Genomic DNA, 17074 nt, shown 5'->3' on the forward strand with positions numbered 1-17074 from the left:
ACGCAGCGTTCCCATCACGCAAAGCGGAGCGTCAGAAGCGATTTAGCGGCCCCTGACCCCGGTCGCCCAAGAAAAGCAGTAATGGTTTCAGAAGAGGCCCCCACGACTCCTCACGCCCGACCACCTGCTCTAGGGTCTGTCTGCTGGGGAACCGCACCTTGTCGAGACGCGGCTTTGACGTCTGCGCCAAGGTCCACACCGTCAACAACAGTACGATGCCCACGGCGCTCTGGGGCCTCTTCTGCAACAGCTCCATGCCCAACGCCACCTGTGACGAGTACTTTGCCCAGAACAACGTCACGGAGATCCAGGGCATCCCTGGCGTGGCCAGCGGCGTCCTCCTGGGTGAGTCCCCCCACCCCCGCACTCCAGGCGGGCGGGGCCACGCCTCCCCTCCCCACGGCCCACCCACTGGGCGGCTGTCTGTCCTCCCTGGAGCTGCTGTCACCACACAGGGTGCAAAGCCAGTGGGGTCAGTAGACCCTTTATATCTAGGAGTTAGCCGCGAGGTGCACAGGAACTTTCCGGGTTCACTGGAGACTCACAGGGCTTTTCCGTTTCTATTCTGTCTTCTGGGAAGACACACTTCACGTCTTCCTGTGAAGTTGGAGCCCATGGGAGCTTGGGAACCCTTTACCGCCAGCCACGTCTGCTGGGGCCTCCCTGAGTCAGGAGCCCCTGCAGAAGGTTCCGGAATCTTGTTACTGGTCTGTTGTCGCCCACAGATAACCTGTGGAGCTCGTATGCAGACAAGGGGGCGTTTGTGGAGAGGAAGGGCACACCGTCGGTGCCTGTGCCCGAGGAGAACAGAGCCAGCGGCCTGCCCTACGTCCTCACTGACATCATGACCTACTTCACCATGCTGGTCGGGATCTACTTCCCCTCTGTGACCGGTGAGGCCCCCCCCACCGCGCACACGTGCCCTGGTCCCCTCACTCTCCATTTGGCCCAAGAAACAAGCCTCAGGATCTCTGCTCTTGTGTGCTGTGGTTGGGGTGCAGGAAGGGGCTTTGTCCCAAGCTCTCCTGAGAGGCCGTTGTCACTCAAAGGAACCGTGACCATGGCGGCCGGGAGTGGACACGCCTTCTTCCACACCGGTGCCTCCTCCCCTGCACGTGTGCACGCGCACTTCCTGCCGGGACACCCCTCGGTGGCCGCGTGTGCAATGGGAGCCTCCCCCACCCCGGCCTGGCCCTGGCTCCCTGAGCCGCCCGCGGCCGATGCTGTGTCTGCCCGTGTGGCTCTTGCCAGGGGCCGCTCGCAGCTGTGCTCCTGCTCCGGGAGCCCGGTCCGCGTGGCCGCCTCGCCAGGCTTCGCCTCCGCACCCGTTGCAGCCACGCCGTCTGGGGACTGGGGGCTGGGGGGCTGCTGAGCGCTTCTCTCTGGTCCCACCCTCCCTGTGCGTCGGGGCCAAGGGCCTGGCGTGGTAAGCTGCATGTTCTTCCTGTGGGCTTCTGTAGGTATCATGGCGGGCTCGAACCGGTCTGGGGACCTCAGGGATGCCCAGAAGTCCATCCCCACTGGGACCATTTTGGCCATCGTGACAACGTCTTTCATCTGTATCCTTGAGAGGGCCAAGTTCGGGGGTGGCCCTGATGCTCTGCCTGCCGCTCAGTCCCCGGCCGCTGGGGTGGGCTTCCCAGGCTCTGGCGAGTTCTGGCCATCGCCCCCGAGGTGGAGCTGGGCAGGCCTCTGACGCTGACCTTCACGGCTGGTTCTGGCTCAAGTCCTTGTCCATAAACCACACGTACCACCACGTCATCCCACGTGACGTGTCGCTAACATGTAGCCGCTCCCTGCTGAGTGAGCCAGGATGCCCTGCCCTGTCCCTGTGGCGGTCACATTACAGGCCGTGTGCAGCCTGACTCACCTGGTGGAAGGGGCGGCGAGGAAGGTCCCCTGAGAGCCCCCAGGATGGGGTAGGTGGGGTCAGGGTCGGTCAGGTCCACCGGCAACCAGGGCCCTATGGCCCGTGCGTCTGGCCCGCCTCTTCCTTGACGTGAGATGCAGACCTGTCCTGCATCGTGCTCTTTGGGGCCTGCATCGAAGGAGTGATCTTACGAGATAAGTACGTTTTCACTTGCAGTTTCTAGAAGCTTCCGTGTGTTTTTTCTAGATGATCGCAGTGTTGACCTGGATTTCAGGCCTCGAGTGGTGGGGCAGGAGGCCCCGTGGCCCCTTTGTGGGGATTCCGTTTGGCCTGGTGTGTCCACCCTCTCCTGCTCCAGCCTGGAGCTGGGGAACCACAGGGCAGCCTCTGACCCCGAGAGAGTGTGAGGGGGCCTGTGCGGTCCCTGAGCGTGACCCGCGGCGACGCTGCTCTCACACGAGTGACAGTGGCTTCCCTGCTCCCGAGAAAGGACACCGAGGGGGGGGAGCGGCCTCGCTCCCGCCGAGAGGGTGTCTGAAAGCGCACCTGCCCCTGCCCCGCAGGTTTGGGGAGGCCCTGCAGGGGAAGCTGGTCATCGGCATGCTGGCCTGGCCGTCCCCCTGGGTCATCGTCATCGGCTCCTTCTTCTCCACTTGCGGTGCTGGTCTGCAGAGCCTCACGGGCGCACCGCGCCTGCTGCAGGCCATTGCCCGCGATGGCATCGTCCCCTTTCTGCAGGTGAGCTGGGAGGCCGTCCTTCTGCGAGCGTGTCCTCGAGGGTCCCTGAGGGTCTGCCCGCAGGGCACGACCTTCACTGGCCCGCACTGTGGGCCCCGGGGACCCCTGCCAGCCTGGTGGCTCCCCACAGATGGTCACTGTGCTGTGGGAACAGTGAAGAGCATCCACCTCCTGCCAGGGCTGGGGGCTGGGGGCAGGGGGCAGTGTCTGTCCCGAGCAGGGCCGGGTGGGGGGGGGGGGTCTCTCCGGGAGGGGTATCTATTCCGCGGGGTGTCTGTCCTGCAGGGAAGCGTCCTCCACTTGGGACGGAAGCTTTCTGGAACGAACTTGACGGTTTCACGTCTCAGTGTCCTGGGGCCACCCTACCACATGCCACGGGCTGGGGGCTCGGACGACACGAGCTGATTTGCTCACACTCTGGAGGCCGAAAGCCCGAGATGCAGGCACGGGCAGGGCTGGTTTCTTCTGAGGTCTCCCTCCTTGGCGCGTGGACGCTGTCTTCTTCGAGGCCTCACGTGGCTTCCCTGTGCCTGTGTCTTCATCGCTTCTTGCAAGGACACCAGCCGGGATTGGGGCTGCCCCCGTGGCCTCAGTTCCTGTAAAGCTCACAACCTGCAGACATAGTCACCTCCTGGGTGGTTGGGGCTGTGGATGTTGGATGTTTGTCCTGATCCCGGCTGGAGAGGGTCCGGGACGAGTGGTAAAAGTCTGCTTCTGCCTCCGTCCCATATCTGAGACCCTCTGGAGCTGCACCTGAGACCCTGGGCTTCTCATCAGGATGACAGGTGTGCCCGTGGCCCGTCAGCAGCCCACCTGCCCTTCCCCTGCAGGTGTTCGGTCACGGGAAGGCCAACGGGGAGCCCACGTGGGCCCTGCTGCTCACGGCCCTCATCTGTGAGACCGGCATCCTGATCGCCTCCCTGGACAGCGTGGCCCCCATCCTCTCCATGTGAGCGGGTGTGGGCACGGCGGGAGGCATGTGGGGACAGGCTGTGGAGAGGTGGCTGCCGCTTGTCACCTGTGCGTCCCTGCCCAGGGGACAAGGGACGTGTATGGTCACGGGGACAGGGGGGCGGGGAGACCCCTGTGGGGGGGGGGGGGTGGATAATGCTGCAGACGAAGGGGCTTCCTGGGAGCAGGGGGGCCAGGCGCCTGCAGGACGGGAGCTGCCGTGGGACCCGCCCCCGCTCCTCTGGTGCTACGTTTATGCCCCAGGTTTTTCCTCATGTGCTACATGTTCGTGAACCTGGCCTGTGCCGTGCAGACCTTGCTGCGTACCCCCAACTGGCGCCCGCGATTCAAGTACTACCACTGGTGAGCATTGGAGCCCGCGGGCGGCCGCTGCCTGGGCCACGCAGGCATCTCGTGGCATGTGGCCCCCGCTGGGGGTGTGGCCTCAGTCTCCCCGGGCTGCTCGGTCCTCCTGCCAGCGTGCGTGGGGGACCTGCGTGGGGGACCACGTGAAGCCGGCTGTGCTTTGTGCCCTGGGGGCGGGGTGGGCGTCCGGTGGGTGGGGCCAGGACCCCTCTCAGCCCCCGGGGAGGGGTCAGTGGCAGGGACCGATCTCAGGGCATCATTGCTGCTTTCTCACGGTGGCTGGATGAGGTCTTTGTGGGGAACCCGTGAGGTTTTGGGGTTTGGCCACGGGCAGGCACGTGAGCTGCGTGTCCCCCGCAGGGCGCTGTCCTTCCTGGGCATGAGCCTGTGTCTTGCCCTGATGTTCATCTGCTCCTGGTACTACGCCCTGTTTGCGATGCTCATCGCTGGCTGCATCTACAAGTACATCGAGTACCGCGGGTAAGCCGCTGCGGGGCCTGGCCCTGCGGCGCAGGCGGGACCCGGCTGTCACAGTCACACACCTTTGTCATAGCAGCTGGAGAGTGACACGTTTTTACGGCGTGGTTTTTGAGAACTTTGAAGTCCATCAATGACAGCACTGATGTGTTGGCGGATTTCAAACTTTCCGGAAAGTACCCCGCGTCCCACAGCGCCTGGTCCATCCCTGGGGCGTTTCCCTTGGGCGCCTGGCCCCCTCTGGGGAGGGTGCTCTGGGCCGGGGTCCCTGCTGCTGCCCCCCCCCCCCCAGCTCTTTCCAGGGTGGTTTAGCTGGAGAGTCAGGGGCCGTGACCACTTGCACTGGGGAGGCCAGGCCCACTGAGCCAGCTGTGCTCCTCAGCATCCGCTCCACACACACAGCCGTGTTCCCGACTCCCACGTCCCGCCCTTGGCGGAGACCCCATGGTGGCTCCTCGGGGAGGTTGCCCCTGGGGGCCTGAGGCCCTGGACCCCTTCCCTTGGCACTCAGTGCTGCCCTTCCGTCACAGGGCCGAGAAGGAGTGGGGTGACGGCATCAGGGGTCTGTCGCTAAACGCTGCCCGGTTCGCCCTGCTGCGTGTGGAGCACGGCCCCCCCCACACCAAGAACTGGAGGTGAGCGCCCCAGCTTGCCCTGAGTTGGCCTCCTGCCCTCTGAACCCCCGAAGCGCCGTCTCTAACGGCACGCTTCGGAGAAGGAAAGTTGCTGCCTCTCTTTGGGGAGCGATTGTCTCAGAAGCTTCTAGCACCTTTCCTCAGTCCACAGTGGTTGGCCGTGGCGCGATCAGCATGTCTCTGGGCACTAGGCCGGACCTGGGCGGCGTGGTGGGTGGGGAAGGGGGCGAGCTGACCTCGCCGGGGTCCTGCCGGAGACGGAGGGCAAGCGTGTGGGCGTCTCCCTGCCGCTGGGGGGGCGGAGAAGGCCGTGCCTGGGGAGCAGCGGTTTTACCCGCACGGAGAGCCCCTCGGCCTCCGGGCACGCGCACCCGCGCACCTGCGCACCTGGTGGGGGCGCGGGGTGACGGCTGTCTCCCCCCGCAGGCCGCAGGTGCTGGTGATGCTGAGCCTGGATGAGGAACAGTGTGTAAAGCACCCCCGACTGCTGTCCCTCACCACCCAGCTCAAGGCTGGCAAGGGCCTGACCATCGTGGGCTCCGTGCTGGAGGGCACCTACCTGGACAAGCACTCGGAGGCCCAGCGGGCCGAGGAGGTGGGCAGCGTGGGCGGACGGCAGGCGGAGGGGCCGGGTGGCCCTGAAGCGCGGTGTGGGGCAGGCCCACCGTTCCCTGCGCGGACTGGGCCGGAAGGTCCGAGCTTGGGTCCGTGCGTCCCGTGGGGCTGTCTGGTTTCAAGGACCGGGGCTTCTGGGTTTGGACGGAGCTGGACGGAAGCTGCTGCAGGGACCTGCTGTGGGCGGGGCCTCGTGCTGGAGGGGCTCAGGCCGAGGGGCGCGACCTCGGCACGTGTGGAAACGCAGGCGTGCGGGTGTTTCCAGACAGAAACGCTTCCGTGTCTGTGACTAGAGCAGGAGGCACGGGAGCACCAGGTGTTCCCAGGCAGCCTCCCTCTTGTCCCCTGTCTTCCCTGCCTCACGGGTGGAGCCCCCCCCTCCCCGTCCGGGCGGATGGCGTGTCCTCATGTCCGGGAGCAGCCATGCTGCTGCCGTGGGCCTGAACCGGGGCTGCACCCAGAGGCTCATTCGGATTCAGAGCGGGGGGTGGGGTCGCAGGACGGTGGCCTCCTACCTGGACAGTTAGCCCCGCGCGCTCAGCGGTCCACAGGTGCAGCTGGTGCAGGGAAGGCCGCGGACGCGCTGGGTGCTTATCCCTTCCTCTGGGGCGTCAGGCCCCCTCAGCGGGACCTCAGCTCAAGGGCTCAGGTGCCGCGGTGGCTGGCTGCAAACCGGTTTAAGCGGTGTCCTCCTCGCGACGCTCACGCTGTCCGTTTCTGGCCAGGGCTTTGCTCTCCGGATCCCCTCCTGCTCGTGGCGACAGGAGCTCTTGCCCTGACCCGAGGTGTGGCGGGAGAGGCCCTGGTGTTGACTTCTGACATAGCTCGGGTGCCGCGCGGTCTCCGGGCAACTCTCGCCGGGTGGGGCGTCTCTGGCGAACCGAGGGGGAGGTTGGGCGAGGGAGGTGGGCGTCCGCGAGCCAGGGCCCAGGACGGTTCAGGTGTGGCTGGGTTCACGGTCTCTGCCCCTTTCTAGACTCCACTGCTACCATTTAACACACAAGGTTCTGTTCTTTGCTAACTAAGTTCTACAGAAAGCGTTGCGCACGCTTAAGTCATAAGAGTTCAGTTTTGTGTCTTGGGAGAGCGTGTGTTTGTGATGTCTCGTGGTATCTTGTGGAAGCGGGGGATTCCTGAGACCCCTCTGTTCTTGTGCGTTGAGGGGCTTCTGACGTTCCTGTGACAGAAGTGTGGGGGGTGAGTGGTCCATTGACAGGTTTGGTTCCTCGGTGGGGCTCGTGCGGTCAGAGCCTCCCTAGTCGCGTGGACGTCACGGGTCTGGGCCAGGTTCTGGTTTCCTGGTCTGCCTGGCGGTCTGCCTGCCGTCGGGTGGCTCCGCCCCGTTATTGCCCTGGTGGCACGACTGGGTTTTGCCGCAGACGTACGGCAGCTGTGGGGCTGAGGGTCACGGTGTCCCCGAGAGGGGGCCGCCATCTGAGGGGCTGGCGAATAGGGAGCTGTGTCTCAGGACGAGGGCCCGGGGGCCCCGCGGTGCCCAGACTCCTCCTGCTCTGGTCCAGCGGGGGCAGCAGGCATCTCCTGCCCTGCCCTGTGTCTCTCTGCCCGTGGAACCGAAGCCCGGAGGCCTGGTTGGTCGCGCTGGGGCTCGTGCGCCGGCTGGGAGGCCGGGAAGGGTGAGGCCCTGCTGCTCCCCGCAGCGAGAATGCCGCCGGGTCTGGCCGTGACCGTGTGGTTGGCCCCTCACGGTCCCCCCCGCGTATCTCCCCAGAACATCCGGGCTCTGATGAGCACGGAGAAGACCAAGGGTTTCTGCCAGCTGGTGGTGTCTTCCAACCTGCGCGATGGCATGTCCCACCTGATCCAGTCGGCTGGCCTGGGGGGCATGAAGCACAACACAGTGCTCATGGCCTGGCCCGAGTCCTGGAAGAGGGAGGACAACACCTTCTCCTGGAAGAACTTCGTCGGTGGGTCCTGGGCCCCCTCCGCAAGGCTCCCGGAGGCCCCGGCTGTGCGCCCCGTGGGAGAGTGACCCCCCCCCCCCCCCGCCCTTGGGAGAGCCTCACTGCCCTGTGTGCGCCAGCTCCGCCCCTGCAGGTCCCCCGGAGGCCCCTCCAGCCGCGCCCAGGGCAGCGAGGGCTGCCGTCCTCCCGCGCTCCAGGCGGGGGCTTCGCAGGGGTTGCGGCCTCACCACTCCTGCCACGGTGCGGGTGACCCGCCACTGTCTCTCCACAGAGACCGTCCGAGACACCACGGCGGCGCAGCAGGCCCTGCTGGTGGCCAAGAACGTGGACCTGTTTCCACAAAACCAGGAGCGCTTCAGCGACGGGGATATCGACGTGTGGTGGGTCGTGCACGACGGGGGCCTGCTCATGCTGCTGCCTTTCCTGCTGCGGCAGCACAAGGTGAGCCGGGGTCCTGCGACGGGGGTAGGGGGACAGGGTCCCGTGATGGGGGGTCCTGAGATGCGGGAGGGGGTTTGGGGTCCTGTGATGGGGGGGTCCTGAGATGGGGCGGGGGCTTGGGGTCCTGTGATGGGGGGGTCCTGAGATGGGGGCAGGGATTTTGGGGTCCCGTGATGGAGGGTGGGGTCCTGCTACGCGGGCACAGGGGCTCAGGGTCCTGTGATGGGTCCTGAGATGGGGGTGGGGGTTTGGGGTCCTGTGATGGGCACGGGGGCTCAGGGTCCCGTTAGGGGGGTCCTGAGATGGGGCGGGGGCTTGGGGTCCTGTGATGGGGGGGTCCTGAGATGCGGGAGGGGGTTTGGGGTCCTGTGATGGGCACGGGGGCTCAGGGTCCCGTGATGGGGGTCCCGTGATGGGGGGTCCTGTAATGGGGGTGGGGGTTTTGGGGTCCTGAGATGGGGGCGGGAGCTTGGGGTCCTGTGATGGGCACAGGGGCTCGGGGTCCTGTGATGGGGGATCCTGTGATGGGGGCGGGGATGTCTGTATCACACGGGGCAGGCGGGGGCGGGGGGGTTCCCTGGGCCAAGTGCAGGTGCAGAAGCCAGCCCCCCCCCCCCCCCCCACCGCCTGCCAGGTGTGGAGAAAATGCCGGATGCGCATCTTCACGGTGGCCCAGGTGGACGACAACAGCATCCAGATGAAGAAGGACCTTCAGGTGTTCCTGTATCACCTCCGGATCAGTGCCCAGGTGGAGGTGGTAGAGATGGTGAGGCATGCGGACTGCCGGCGGTTTGGGTTCGGGGGTCCCCGCCCACCTGTCACCGCCGTGGGCTGGCCGGCGCTCAGCTCCCGGGCTCGACCTGATGGTTGTGCCCACACGTTCCGTGTTGTGCAGACCGCCGCTCCAGTGTTCTCTCGGGGCTGGACTGGGCCTGTGAGTTTAGGGGTTTATGGTCAGGGGACCCTAGAGGTGACGCACCCTTCTGGCCATGTCTCATAAGACGGACGTGACACCCACCCTGTCACAGGTCGTGAGCCTGGGGTCCAGGCCCCCTGTTCCCATCTCCAGGCTCTTGGGTGGGAGCGGGTCCCCGGGGCCGTGGGAGCACCGGCGGCCTCTCCCCAGGCAGCATGTCCCCAGCAGGCTCTCGGGAGCGGTGGACAGGGCTCAGGCCCTGAGGGGGCAGAGGAGGCGGTGTGTGCCCGACACGGACCCCGCCCGGGGCCGGTGGGAGGACCCGGGGTCGCCCACCAAGCGTCATGCCAGGGCTGGGGAAGATCCCGACCCCACGGTCAGCGGGAGAGCTCCGGGCTCTCCCGGCACAGAAATGGCTCCTGTTGGCTGTGGTCGCAACTTCGTGCGGGACGTGGCATGAGCTTGGCGTGGGTTCCGTCAGGGGCCGCGCTGCGTGTCCGCGAGCAGATGTGCGTTCAGCTGTGGCGGTTGTCTCCCCCCCCCCCCCCCCCCCACGTGGTCACAGCACGGTCATGCTCCTGCAGGCGTGCCCGTGTGGAACACACACGCCTGGGGCACCCGTTCACTTCCGTGCCGGGGGGCTCCCTAGGTCGAAAACGACATCTCGGCGTTCACGTACGAGAAGACGTTGATGATGGAACAGAGATCCCAGATGCTGAAGCAGATGCAACTGTCCAAGACCGAGCGGGAGAGAGAGGTGCGCGTGCGGGTGCCCGCTGCGCCCAGCCGGCCTGTGCCCCGCGTTCTCGCCTGGCCAGCAGGACCGAGTCTTGGCGGTCTCTGGAGCCGTGCGCCCCCAAGCCGGGTCTTCTGAACGGGCGGTGGCACGATTCCGCCTCCGCCTCCTCTCCCTACCCGCTCCAGGTGTGAGGGCACGCGCCCTCCCAGGCCCCGGCGGCCCCCGTCCACGTACGCGGGTGTGCTCAGAACCGGCGCCTGCCGTGTCGAGTGCAGAGACTTCTGGGTACAAATGTCCCCTCGTCCTGGGCTTTCCTCCGTGGCCTTCAGAGCCAGGGCAGGAAGCAGAGGAGGAAGAGGGGACGAGTTTGGTCTGGCAGCCGGGGGTGGGGTGGCATTGGGTCCCCTGCAGGGAGGGCTGGTCCCGGGGTCCCGGCCTTTCTTCCCGGGAGAGTTTTGGAGACCTTCCTGTTGGTGTGCCCTGCTTCCCTGCCAGGCCCAGCTCATCCACGACAGGAATACCGCGTCCCATTCAGTGGTGGCCACCAGGACCCAAGCCCCACCCACACCGGACAAAGTGCAGATGACCTGGACCAAGGAGAAGCTGGCCGCCGAGAAGTTTAAGAGCAAGGAGCCAGGCGCGTCCGGGTTCAAAGACCTCTTCAGCCTGAAGCCGTGAGTGTGGCCCGCGGGCTCCCGGGTGGCAGGTCCTGGCTGTCACAGAGCTGGGGCTGGGCAGGCCCGAGGGCCACAGTCTGCTCTCGGGGCCTGTTTGCCAGATCTGGGATCCCAGCAGTCAGGGGTCAGTGCCCTTAGGGAGCTGGGGACTCCCGGCTGTGACCCCGCTGACTGTGCAGGCTCCCTGCCGGGGCCTGGGTGCTGCCTGTGGCGTGGGGCCGAGAGCCCCAGGGTGGGCGCAGGTGCAGGTGGGGGGTGCCGGGTGGCGTGGCTGTGCCGGGAGGCGCCCCCCCCCACCCAGGGGTTTTCAGTGAGGACCAGAGCCCCAAGGCCTTGTGTTGTGGGGAAGGGCCTGGGGGTCAGACCCTGTTGGGAGAAGGACCAGGTGAGCCGGGGAAGGGCAGCTGGGCTGTGCCCGCGGTTGTTTAAACGTGTTCATTGTGCACACTCTCGAAGTAACCTGTTCTTGTGTTTTCTCCTCCTTGTAGAGAATGGGGAAGTCTGTAAGTGCTCTCCTGCTGTTTAGGATGCTTCTTAGGCCTGTCTTCTCGCATGCTGGGCACACACTGCTTGTGAACTGTGCACATGTCCACGTGTGTGTGTGCGTGCCCAGCCCTGGGTGTGTGCATGTGCGTGCACGGCCCTGCATGTATGTGTGCGCGAATGGCCCTAAGCGTGTGTGTGTGTGCAAGCATCGCCCGGAGTGTGTGCATGCACAGCCCTGAATGTGTGTGTGTGTGGCCCCGAGTGTGTGTCTGCACGTGCACGGCCCTGCGTGTGTGTGCATGTGTGCACATGACCCCAAGTGTGTGTGTGTGCGCGTGTGTGTGCACGGTCCTAAGTGTGTGTGTACATAGCTCTGCGTGTGTGTGCACGTACAGCCCCCAGTGTGTGTGCATGCACGGCCCTGAGTGTGCACGTGCCCGCACGCAGGAGTCTGCCTGCTGCCGCTGTGGCTTTCAGTGGCTTTCTACTTAACTCGCTCCCCTCTTCTGCAGAGTGGCTCAGGGCACACGGCTGAATCCCTTCTCTGATGCTGTGAGGGCTGAGATGGGGGGAGGGGGGCTCGTCCTGAGCTGGCTCTGGAGCAGAGAGAAGCGGATGCTTTGGTAGCTCTTAGAGAATCTGTCCACACCCTGGGGCTGAGCGTTCGGTCTCTGCAGGGGACCGTACATCGTCCCACTCTGCGGCCCTGGGTACCGTTCACCCCAGGAAGCTGCCGGCCTTGGTGTGAGGAGGGGTGTGGGCAGATCCTATGTGCTCCGGTACTGGGGGGCAGCTGGACGGGCAGGAGGGGGACCCGCCCTGAGGCCGCTGCGCGTACCCCTGTCCCCCACGCCTGCACTGTGTCCCCTGCGGTGGTGGCCACCCGGGAGGTATCCGTAGTGCAGCACTAGAGGCCGGGGGGCCCCGGAACCCTGTGCGTCACACTGAGGACACGGGCGGGTGTCAGTCTGTTGAGGGAGCAAAGCTTGTAGACGTGTCTGGGAATCGTGGGGAAGAGCAGGGACACGGGGACTCTGGCGTCCACTTTTCTGTGAAGTTCAAAGCACTCCCCAGATAAGGTCTGTCAAAACCCAGACACGGACATGGAGGACTAACTAGGGTTTCTCCCCTAATATGCTGCGAAGAACATGGGCCTGCAGATCCTGTCCCCGGGAGGGCATGAGGCTGAGGTGGGGAGGTCAGCCCGCAGGGGGCACGAGGCTGACAATCGTGGTGTCCCCAGGGGTGGGCGTACCTCTGTTGTGCCTGTTGTCCTGGCCGTGTGCCCACCAGGAGCCGAGGGACCAGAGCCCTGACTTTGCTACGGCACCGCCCCCCGCCTCCCCCCCACACACACTCTCCTGCGCTGGGCTCAGAGCGCTTACGGCAAGGTTCTGTACATTGTGGACTCACGGCCCACCGTCGGGAACAAACACAGCTTTCCGTTGGCTTCCCGTCCCTCTCCACGCCTCTTTGACCTCCACGAGGCACGTCGCCCTGGAGCCGAGGGCCCTTCCAGCCAGACCCAAACCCCTGATTTTAAGATTATATGTGTTTTCAAAACTTTTAGCCGTAAGAGACCCTCTAATGTCACACACACTCATTTCTGGAGTTGCTGTCGTCCCCAAACACTGGTGATTGTGGTCTGTCCAGGCAGCTAATGCGTGGTTCTTGTACCAGAGTGTCCCTGGTTGTGGCCGGACAGATCCCCAGCCTGTAATTTTATCAGGCGAAACTGCAGAGAAAGAAGGGGGCCCGGCTCCCTGCCGTCCTTCTGGGAATCAGGGGTTGTGATACCGTTTATTCAGCTGCAGGGCTGAGCTTTTGAAAGGTGCATCCTGGACGCCACTCCCGTGGGCCTTGCACTGACCCTGGTGTGGGGGGACCTCTGTCCCTGTTGTCTGGGGCACGGCGACCTGCTCCCAGAAGGGCTGCCCGCGGATTCCGTCCTGCAGGAGACCCGGGCTCAGGGGACATGCGTGTCAAGGAGGCAGGCAGCTCTCCCAGGCAGTGTCTCCCAAGTGCCTCCCGGGACACGGTTCGGGGTGGGGGTGGTGCCCCACACAGCCACCTGACGCATGTGGTGGCCGAGGAAGAGGTCCCGCAGCTACTCAAGCTCCAGGGAGTGCCGGTGGGCAGGCGGCTGCCAGGGACTCTCCCCAGGGGGTCATCAGAGCCCAGCGGGCGCCCTGCCCGCCCTGTGGATCCCGCAGACCCGGGTGGCTGGCAGGGACGGGGTGCGGGGCCTGCTTGCTGAGCACTGGAAGCTCTCGTCCTTCCGCCATCGGCCAGGAGCGCTGGGTTGAGAACGGGGTGGACCCTGGCGGTGGCCTCGTTCTTGCCCAGAATCTCTAGGCCTGGAGCCGCACGGCACGTGCAAGGCTCCTGGGACCCCAGCCGGGTCAGGACGAGGGAGATGCTGCCGTGTGCACCCCGTTGGGTGTGCTAACCTCAAGGCCACGTGTGAGCAGGGCTAGGCCGTGGCGTTGGGGCCTGCCCCGGGGGAGCTTAGAGCCTGTGGGTGTGTGAGTGCCTTTCGTGCCTGGTGGTGAGATGTCCCCGGCCCCCCTGGGGGACACTGCACGCAGATGTAGAAGCTTGGCAGCTTGGTGACACCCGGTCTAGAACGTTCGGGAACCAGAGCCTTCTCGTGCTGAGTAGTCGTCCCCGGCCCGTGCCCGCCAGCCTCGCACGGAGTCACCTCCCCTGTGGGTTCTCTGGGGAGTTGACGCCGTTTGAGTCTGATTTGCTTTTGCCCGGGACCGAGATGGGCAGACGGGGCTCGGGCCGGCACGGCCATGGGCGTCAAGTGACCATCTCCCCGCAGGAACCAGTCCAATGTCCGGCGGATGCACACGGCCGTGAAGCTTAATGGTGTCGTCCTCAGCAGGTCCCGGGGGGCTCAGCTGGTCCTGCTGAACATGCCAGGACCCCCCAAAAACCGGCAGGGGGACGAGAACTGTATCCTTTCCGTGTGCTGCCTGCGGGGCAGGGTGAAGGCAGTGCCCGTCGGGACGTGTCTGGCTTCGCTGCCCTTGCTCACGGGATCCCAGGGGCTGGGGGATGGGAGCAGCAGGGCCCGGAGCGAGGCCCACGGTGCCAGGGGCTGGGGTCGGAGCGGGGGCCAGAGCCTGGCCCGAGTGCCAGGAAAGCAGGGTCTGGGGGGCGGTTCCCAGCGAATGGCTCCTGGTTGGTGTTGGGGCATTGGCAAAGGTGAGGGAACCGTACACGTGCCGAGTGTCCTCGGCAGAGGCCCTCAGTGAGGAACATGGGACCCCCAGGAATTAGTACCACGAGCGGCGACCTGGGACCCTGCCCGGTGCTGGCTCTGCTCCCGGGCGTCTTCTTAGCACGTGGGGGCAGCGTGTTCCCTCCGTTGTGGACGAGCCGAGTGGCCGCACAGACGGTTCCTCCGAGTCCTCCCCAGTAGGTGGGCCTGCCGCCCCTCCTGGTTGGGTGGAGGTCCCAGGTCGGCTCCACCCCGAGCTGGGCTCGCGGCCTTTCACCGTGTGCCCCTGTCCTGTGATGGGGTCTCTGGGGTGCAGCCCCCCCCCCCCCCCACTGGCACTGGGGACGGGGAGGCCGGAGGGGTCGCTGGCGGCTCTCAGAGGCTGCAGGACTTGTGCTTGCTGACCAGACCGGGACTTGGGGCCTGTGTGGGTCCTCGGGGGACTTGCCCGGCTGCGCCCAGAGCCCCAGGGTGGGGGGCGGGGGGCGGGGGTCTCCTCAGGCCCCGTCGGGCCGGCTGCAGGAGCAGGCTGACCCCCGAGTGCCCTCTGCCTTGCACCCGGCCGAGGCCTGCACTGGGCTTCGTTGGTGCCACCGGCCACGCTGCGGGGCCCCCTCTCCTGCACACCCACCTCCCTCTCCCGGGGACTGCCGGCGGTGCCCCCAGCTGTGTCCTTAACTCTGGCGCCCAGACATGGAGTTCCTGGAGGTCCTGACCGAAGGACTCAACAGGGTCCTCCTGGTCAGGGGCGGCGGCCGGGAGGTGGTCACTATCTACTCCTGACACGCCGGGCGGGCTGGGAAGTGTGCCCCGTGTGGCTTCATATACAAGTTTCCAGAATGGCCCCACAGCACTCCTCTCCAGGCCAGGAGCCAGCACGCAGCTGCCGAGGTTTCCTCGTTTGGAGGGGAGACGTCGATGCTCGAGGGGACCTGGGACGCAGCCCTCCGTCTCCTGACCTCCTGACCTCCACACTCGGGCTGTGAGCTCCAGATGTGGTTTCCTTGGCCCGAGCTACCTGGTTTCATGGTTAGGTTTTAGTTCTGCCCCATCCAAGACGCTCACGGGAAACCTCGCTCGGACAGAAGGTCACCCTCGGGCCACGAAGCATCTGTTCAGGAAGGTGGCCGAGGGCCTCTTGGTCAGCCTCCTCAGCACCTGTCCCTGTAATGTCCCTGTTCGTGTTCCTGTAAGTGAAGTCCGAGAAGAGCTGTCCACGCCTACGCCCCAGGCTCAGCCGGGTGGCTTCGCTCGCGAGCCCGCCCAGTGTGGGCACATCTGCCCAGCCTGGGCATGTCTAGAAAGGGAACCCCGGAGGGCGTGGGGTGGTCGTCTCGTTGGGCATTCCGGTGGGCTCCAGGCTGGCTTTGCGGCCTGGACGGCAGCGGGGTCCCGCGTGGGCACAGGGCGCGGGAGTGGTAACTAACTGCTGAGGATTCACCACGTGGTTACCCACCTACACGTGCCCGCCCGTGGACCCGGGTCTCGCCAGGCTCCCAGGAAGGGGCTGGGCTGCACTGGGCGAGGTCCTGGGGCGGCGGTGGCACTGGGCCGCATGTCCCCTCCCACCGGCATGGAAGGGACAGTGACAGTGGTGCGTGGGGGCTCCGTGGGCTGCCTTCCGATGGTCTGTAGACTTTGCGCTTTACCCTGGTGTCTGTGCTCTAGGTCCCGATTGTGCCACCGTGGGCTGTTGCCCTGACCCGGGCCTGCTGTCTGTACGGCTTATTTATTTAAGCCCCTGGGGAGTTTCAGTGATAATTAAGGTGCCCGTGAAGAGATTGTTTCTGCGAACAGCCCCAAAGGGCCGGATCCCTGGCTTTCTCTGGCTTCCTTGGACATCCTGGGAGGTCAGCCAAGTCCACGGATCTGAAGTCTGGCACAGGCTGAGTGCGCCCAGACGTCTCCGAGGCGCAGCTGGGCGGCACAGAGGGTCCGCATCCCATCAGAGTGACCGCTGGCCAGAGCGTGTGCCAAACCACGGCAGCCGGGCTCGGGGCGTCCACACTCTTGCCTGCCGTGGGTCTGCACCGAGTCAGGTGTCGGGTGGGGGGCGTGCCCAGGGCCCCTTTGCCCAGAGGGCACCTGTGAAGCCACAGCGGTGCTCACACTGGCTGAGGAAGAGCCACCGCGTAGCAGGACCGCCCCTGTGACCCTTAACCCTTGTTCACGCGGCGGTGATGTTCGCGGCACACTGCGGGTGAGGGTTCAACTGCGCCCGCACACCCTTTTCTGCACTGAACTTCGTGGAACCCTAACTGCAGCCACTCTAAGTTGGTTCCGTGTCTCTTTTGTAGCTTCCTTTGTATGATTTTGTTGGTAGAAGAATAAATTGTATAAACCCGAGCATGTTGAAGAGTCCTGTGCCTCGTTCGGCAAGAAGACTTGACAGTGGGAGGGGTGTCCGGACCCTCTGTCCGTGGACATTTGTGGTCTGATCGGCCAGGGCAGACGCCGGTGGCTCAGGAGCTGTCACTGGAATTGGGCACGAGAAGTAAACAAAGCCACGAATCCGCAGGGAGGTGTCTGGCCCCCGTCTTTAGTCATGCTGTGTCATAACGTCGTATTGCTGTTTGCTGAAATTGTAATTCTCAGAAGGGTGGGGTCGGCAGAGAAAACCCGTAATTAGACGCAACCCCGTGTTCCGAAGGCCTACAGTCGGACCCCCGATGGACCGAGCCACCCAGGCGCCCCTCAAGGGAGTGAAACTCCAGCGGGCACGGCGTGGATGAGCTTTGGAAGCACAGAGAAGCCAGTCAGAGGTCAAGTGTCGTTTGGTAACATTTAATGCGAAAAGGCCGGGATGGGCCAAGCCAGAGACCAGAAGTGCGGGGTGGTGACAGTTCCTGGGGCAGGCAGGCAGTGAGAACCGGTGACCGGCCAGGGCACAGGGCTTCTCTGGGATGGGGGGGGGGGGGGGTGATAAAAGTGTTCTAAAGGGAGTTGTGAAGTTTGCACAATCTGAACGACGAAAACGAGGCTGTGCGTGTGTGAGCTGTCGGTTCCCGGTGT

The 17074-nt window shown here is 65.2% G+C and overlaps 1 protein-coding gene across 4 annotated transcripts in view; it reads left to right on the forward strand.

Annotated features, from left to right (window-relative positions):
* The window catches only part of SLC12A7 (solute carrier family 12 member 7), a 54427-nt gene extending 38019 nt beyond the window's left edge, over positions 1 to 16408 (forward strand). For all 4 annotated transcript variants that reach the window (XM_042998093.1, XM_042998090.1, XM_042998100.1 and 1 more), the window contains 17 exons: positions 134 to 345; positions 726 to 893; positions 1461 to 1559; positions 2011 to 2068; positions 2434 to 2608; positions 3439 to 3557; positions 3824 to 3922; positions 4286 to 4405; positions 4933 to 5037; positions 5464 to 5632; positions 7382 to 7577; positions 7846 to 8015; positions 8650 to 8781; positions 9581 to 9688; positions 10166 to 10344; positions 13661 to 13794; positions 14754 to 16408. In XM_042998093.1, coding sequence (XP_042854027.1) covers positions 134 to 345; positions 726 to 893; positions 1461 to 1559; positions 2011 to 2068; positions 2434 to 2608; positions 3439 to 3557; positions 3824 to 3922; positions 4286 to 4405; positions 4933 to 5037; positions 5464 to 5632; positions 7382 to 7577; positions 7846 to 8015; positions 8650 to 8781; positions 9581 to 9688; positions 10166 to 10344; positions 13661 to 13794; positions 14754 to 14845 — 2335 coding nt within the window. In that variant the 3' untranslated portion in view covers positions 14846 to 16408. The remainder of the gene's footprint in view (positions 1 to 133; positions 346 to 725; positions 894 to 1460; positions 1560 to 2010; positions 2069 to 2433; positions 2609 to 3438; positions 3558 to 3823; positions 3923 to 4285; positions 4406 to 4932; positions 5038 to 5463; positions 5633 to 7381; positions 7578 to 7845; positions 8016 to 8649; positions 8782 to 9580; positions 9689 to 10165; positions 10345 to 13660; positions 13795 to 14753) is intronic.
* Positions 16409 to 17074: the final 666 nt, after the last annotated feature.

This window comes from Panthera tigris, chromosome A1 (genome assembly GCF_018350195.1).
Source record: "Panthera tigris isolate Pti1 chromosome A1, P.tigris_Pti1_mat1.1, whole genome shotgun sequence".
In the NCBI taxonomy this organism is placed as follows: Eukaryota; Metazoa; Chordata; class Mammalia; order Carnivora; family Felidae; genus Panthera; species Panthera tigris.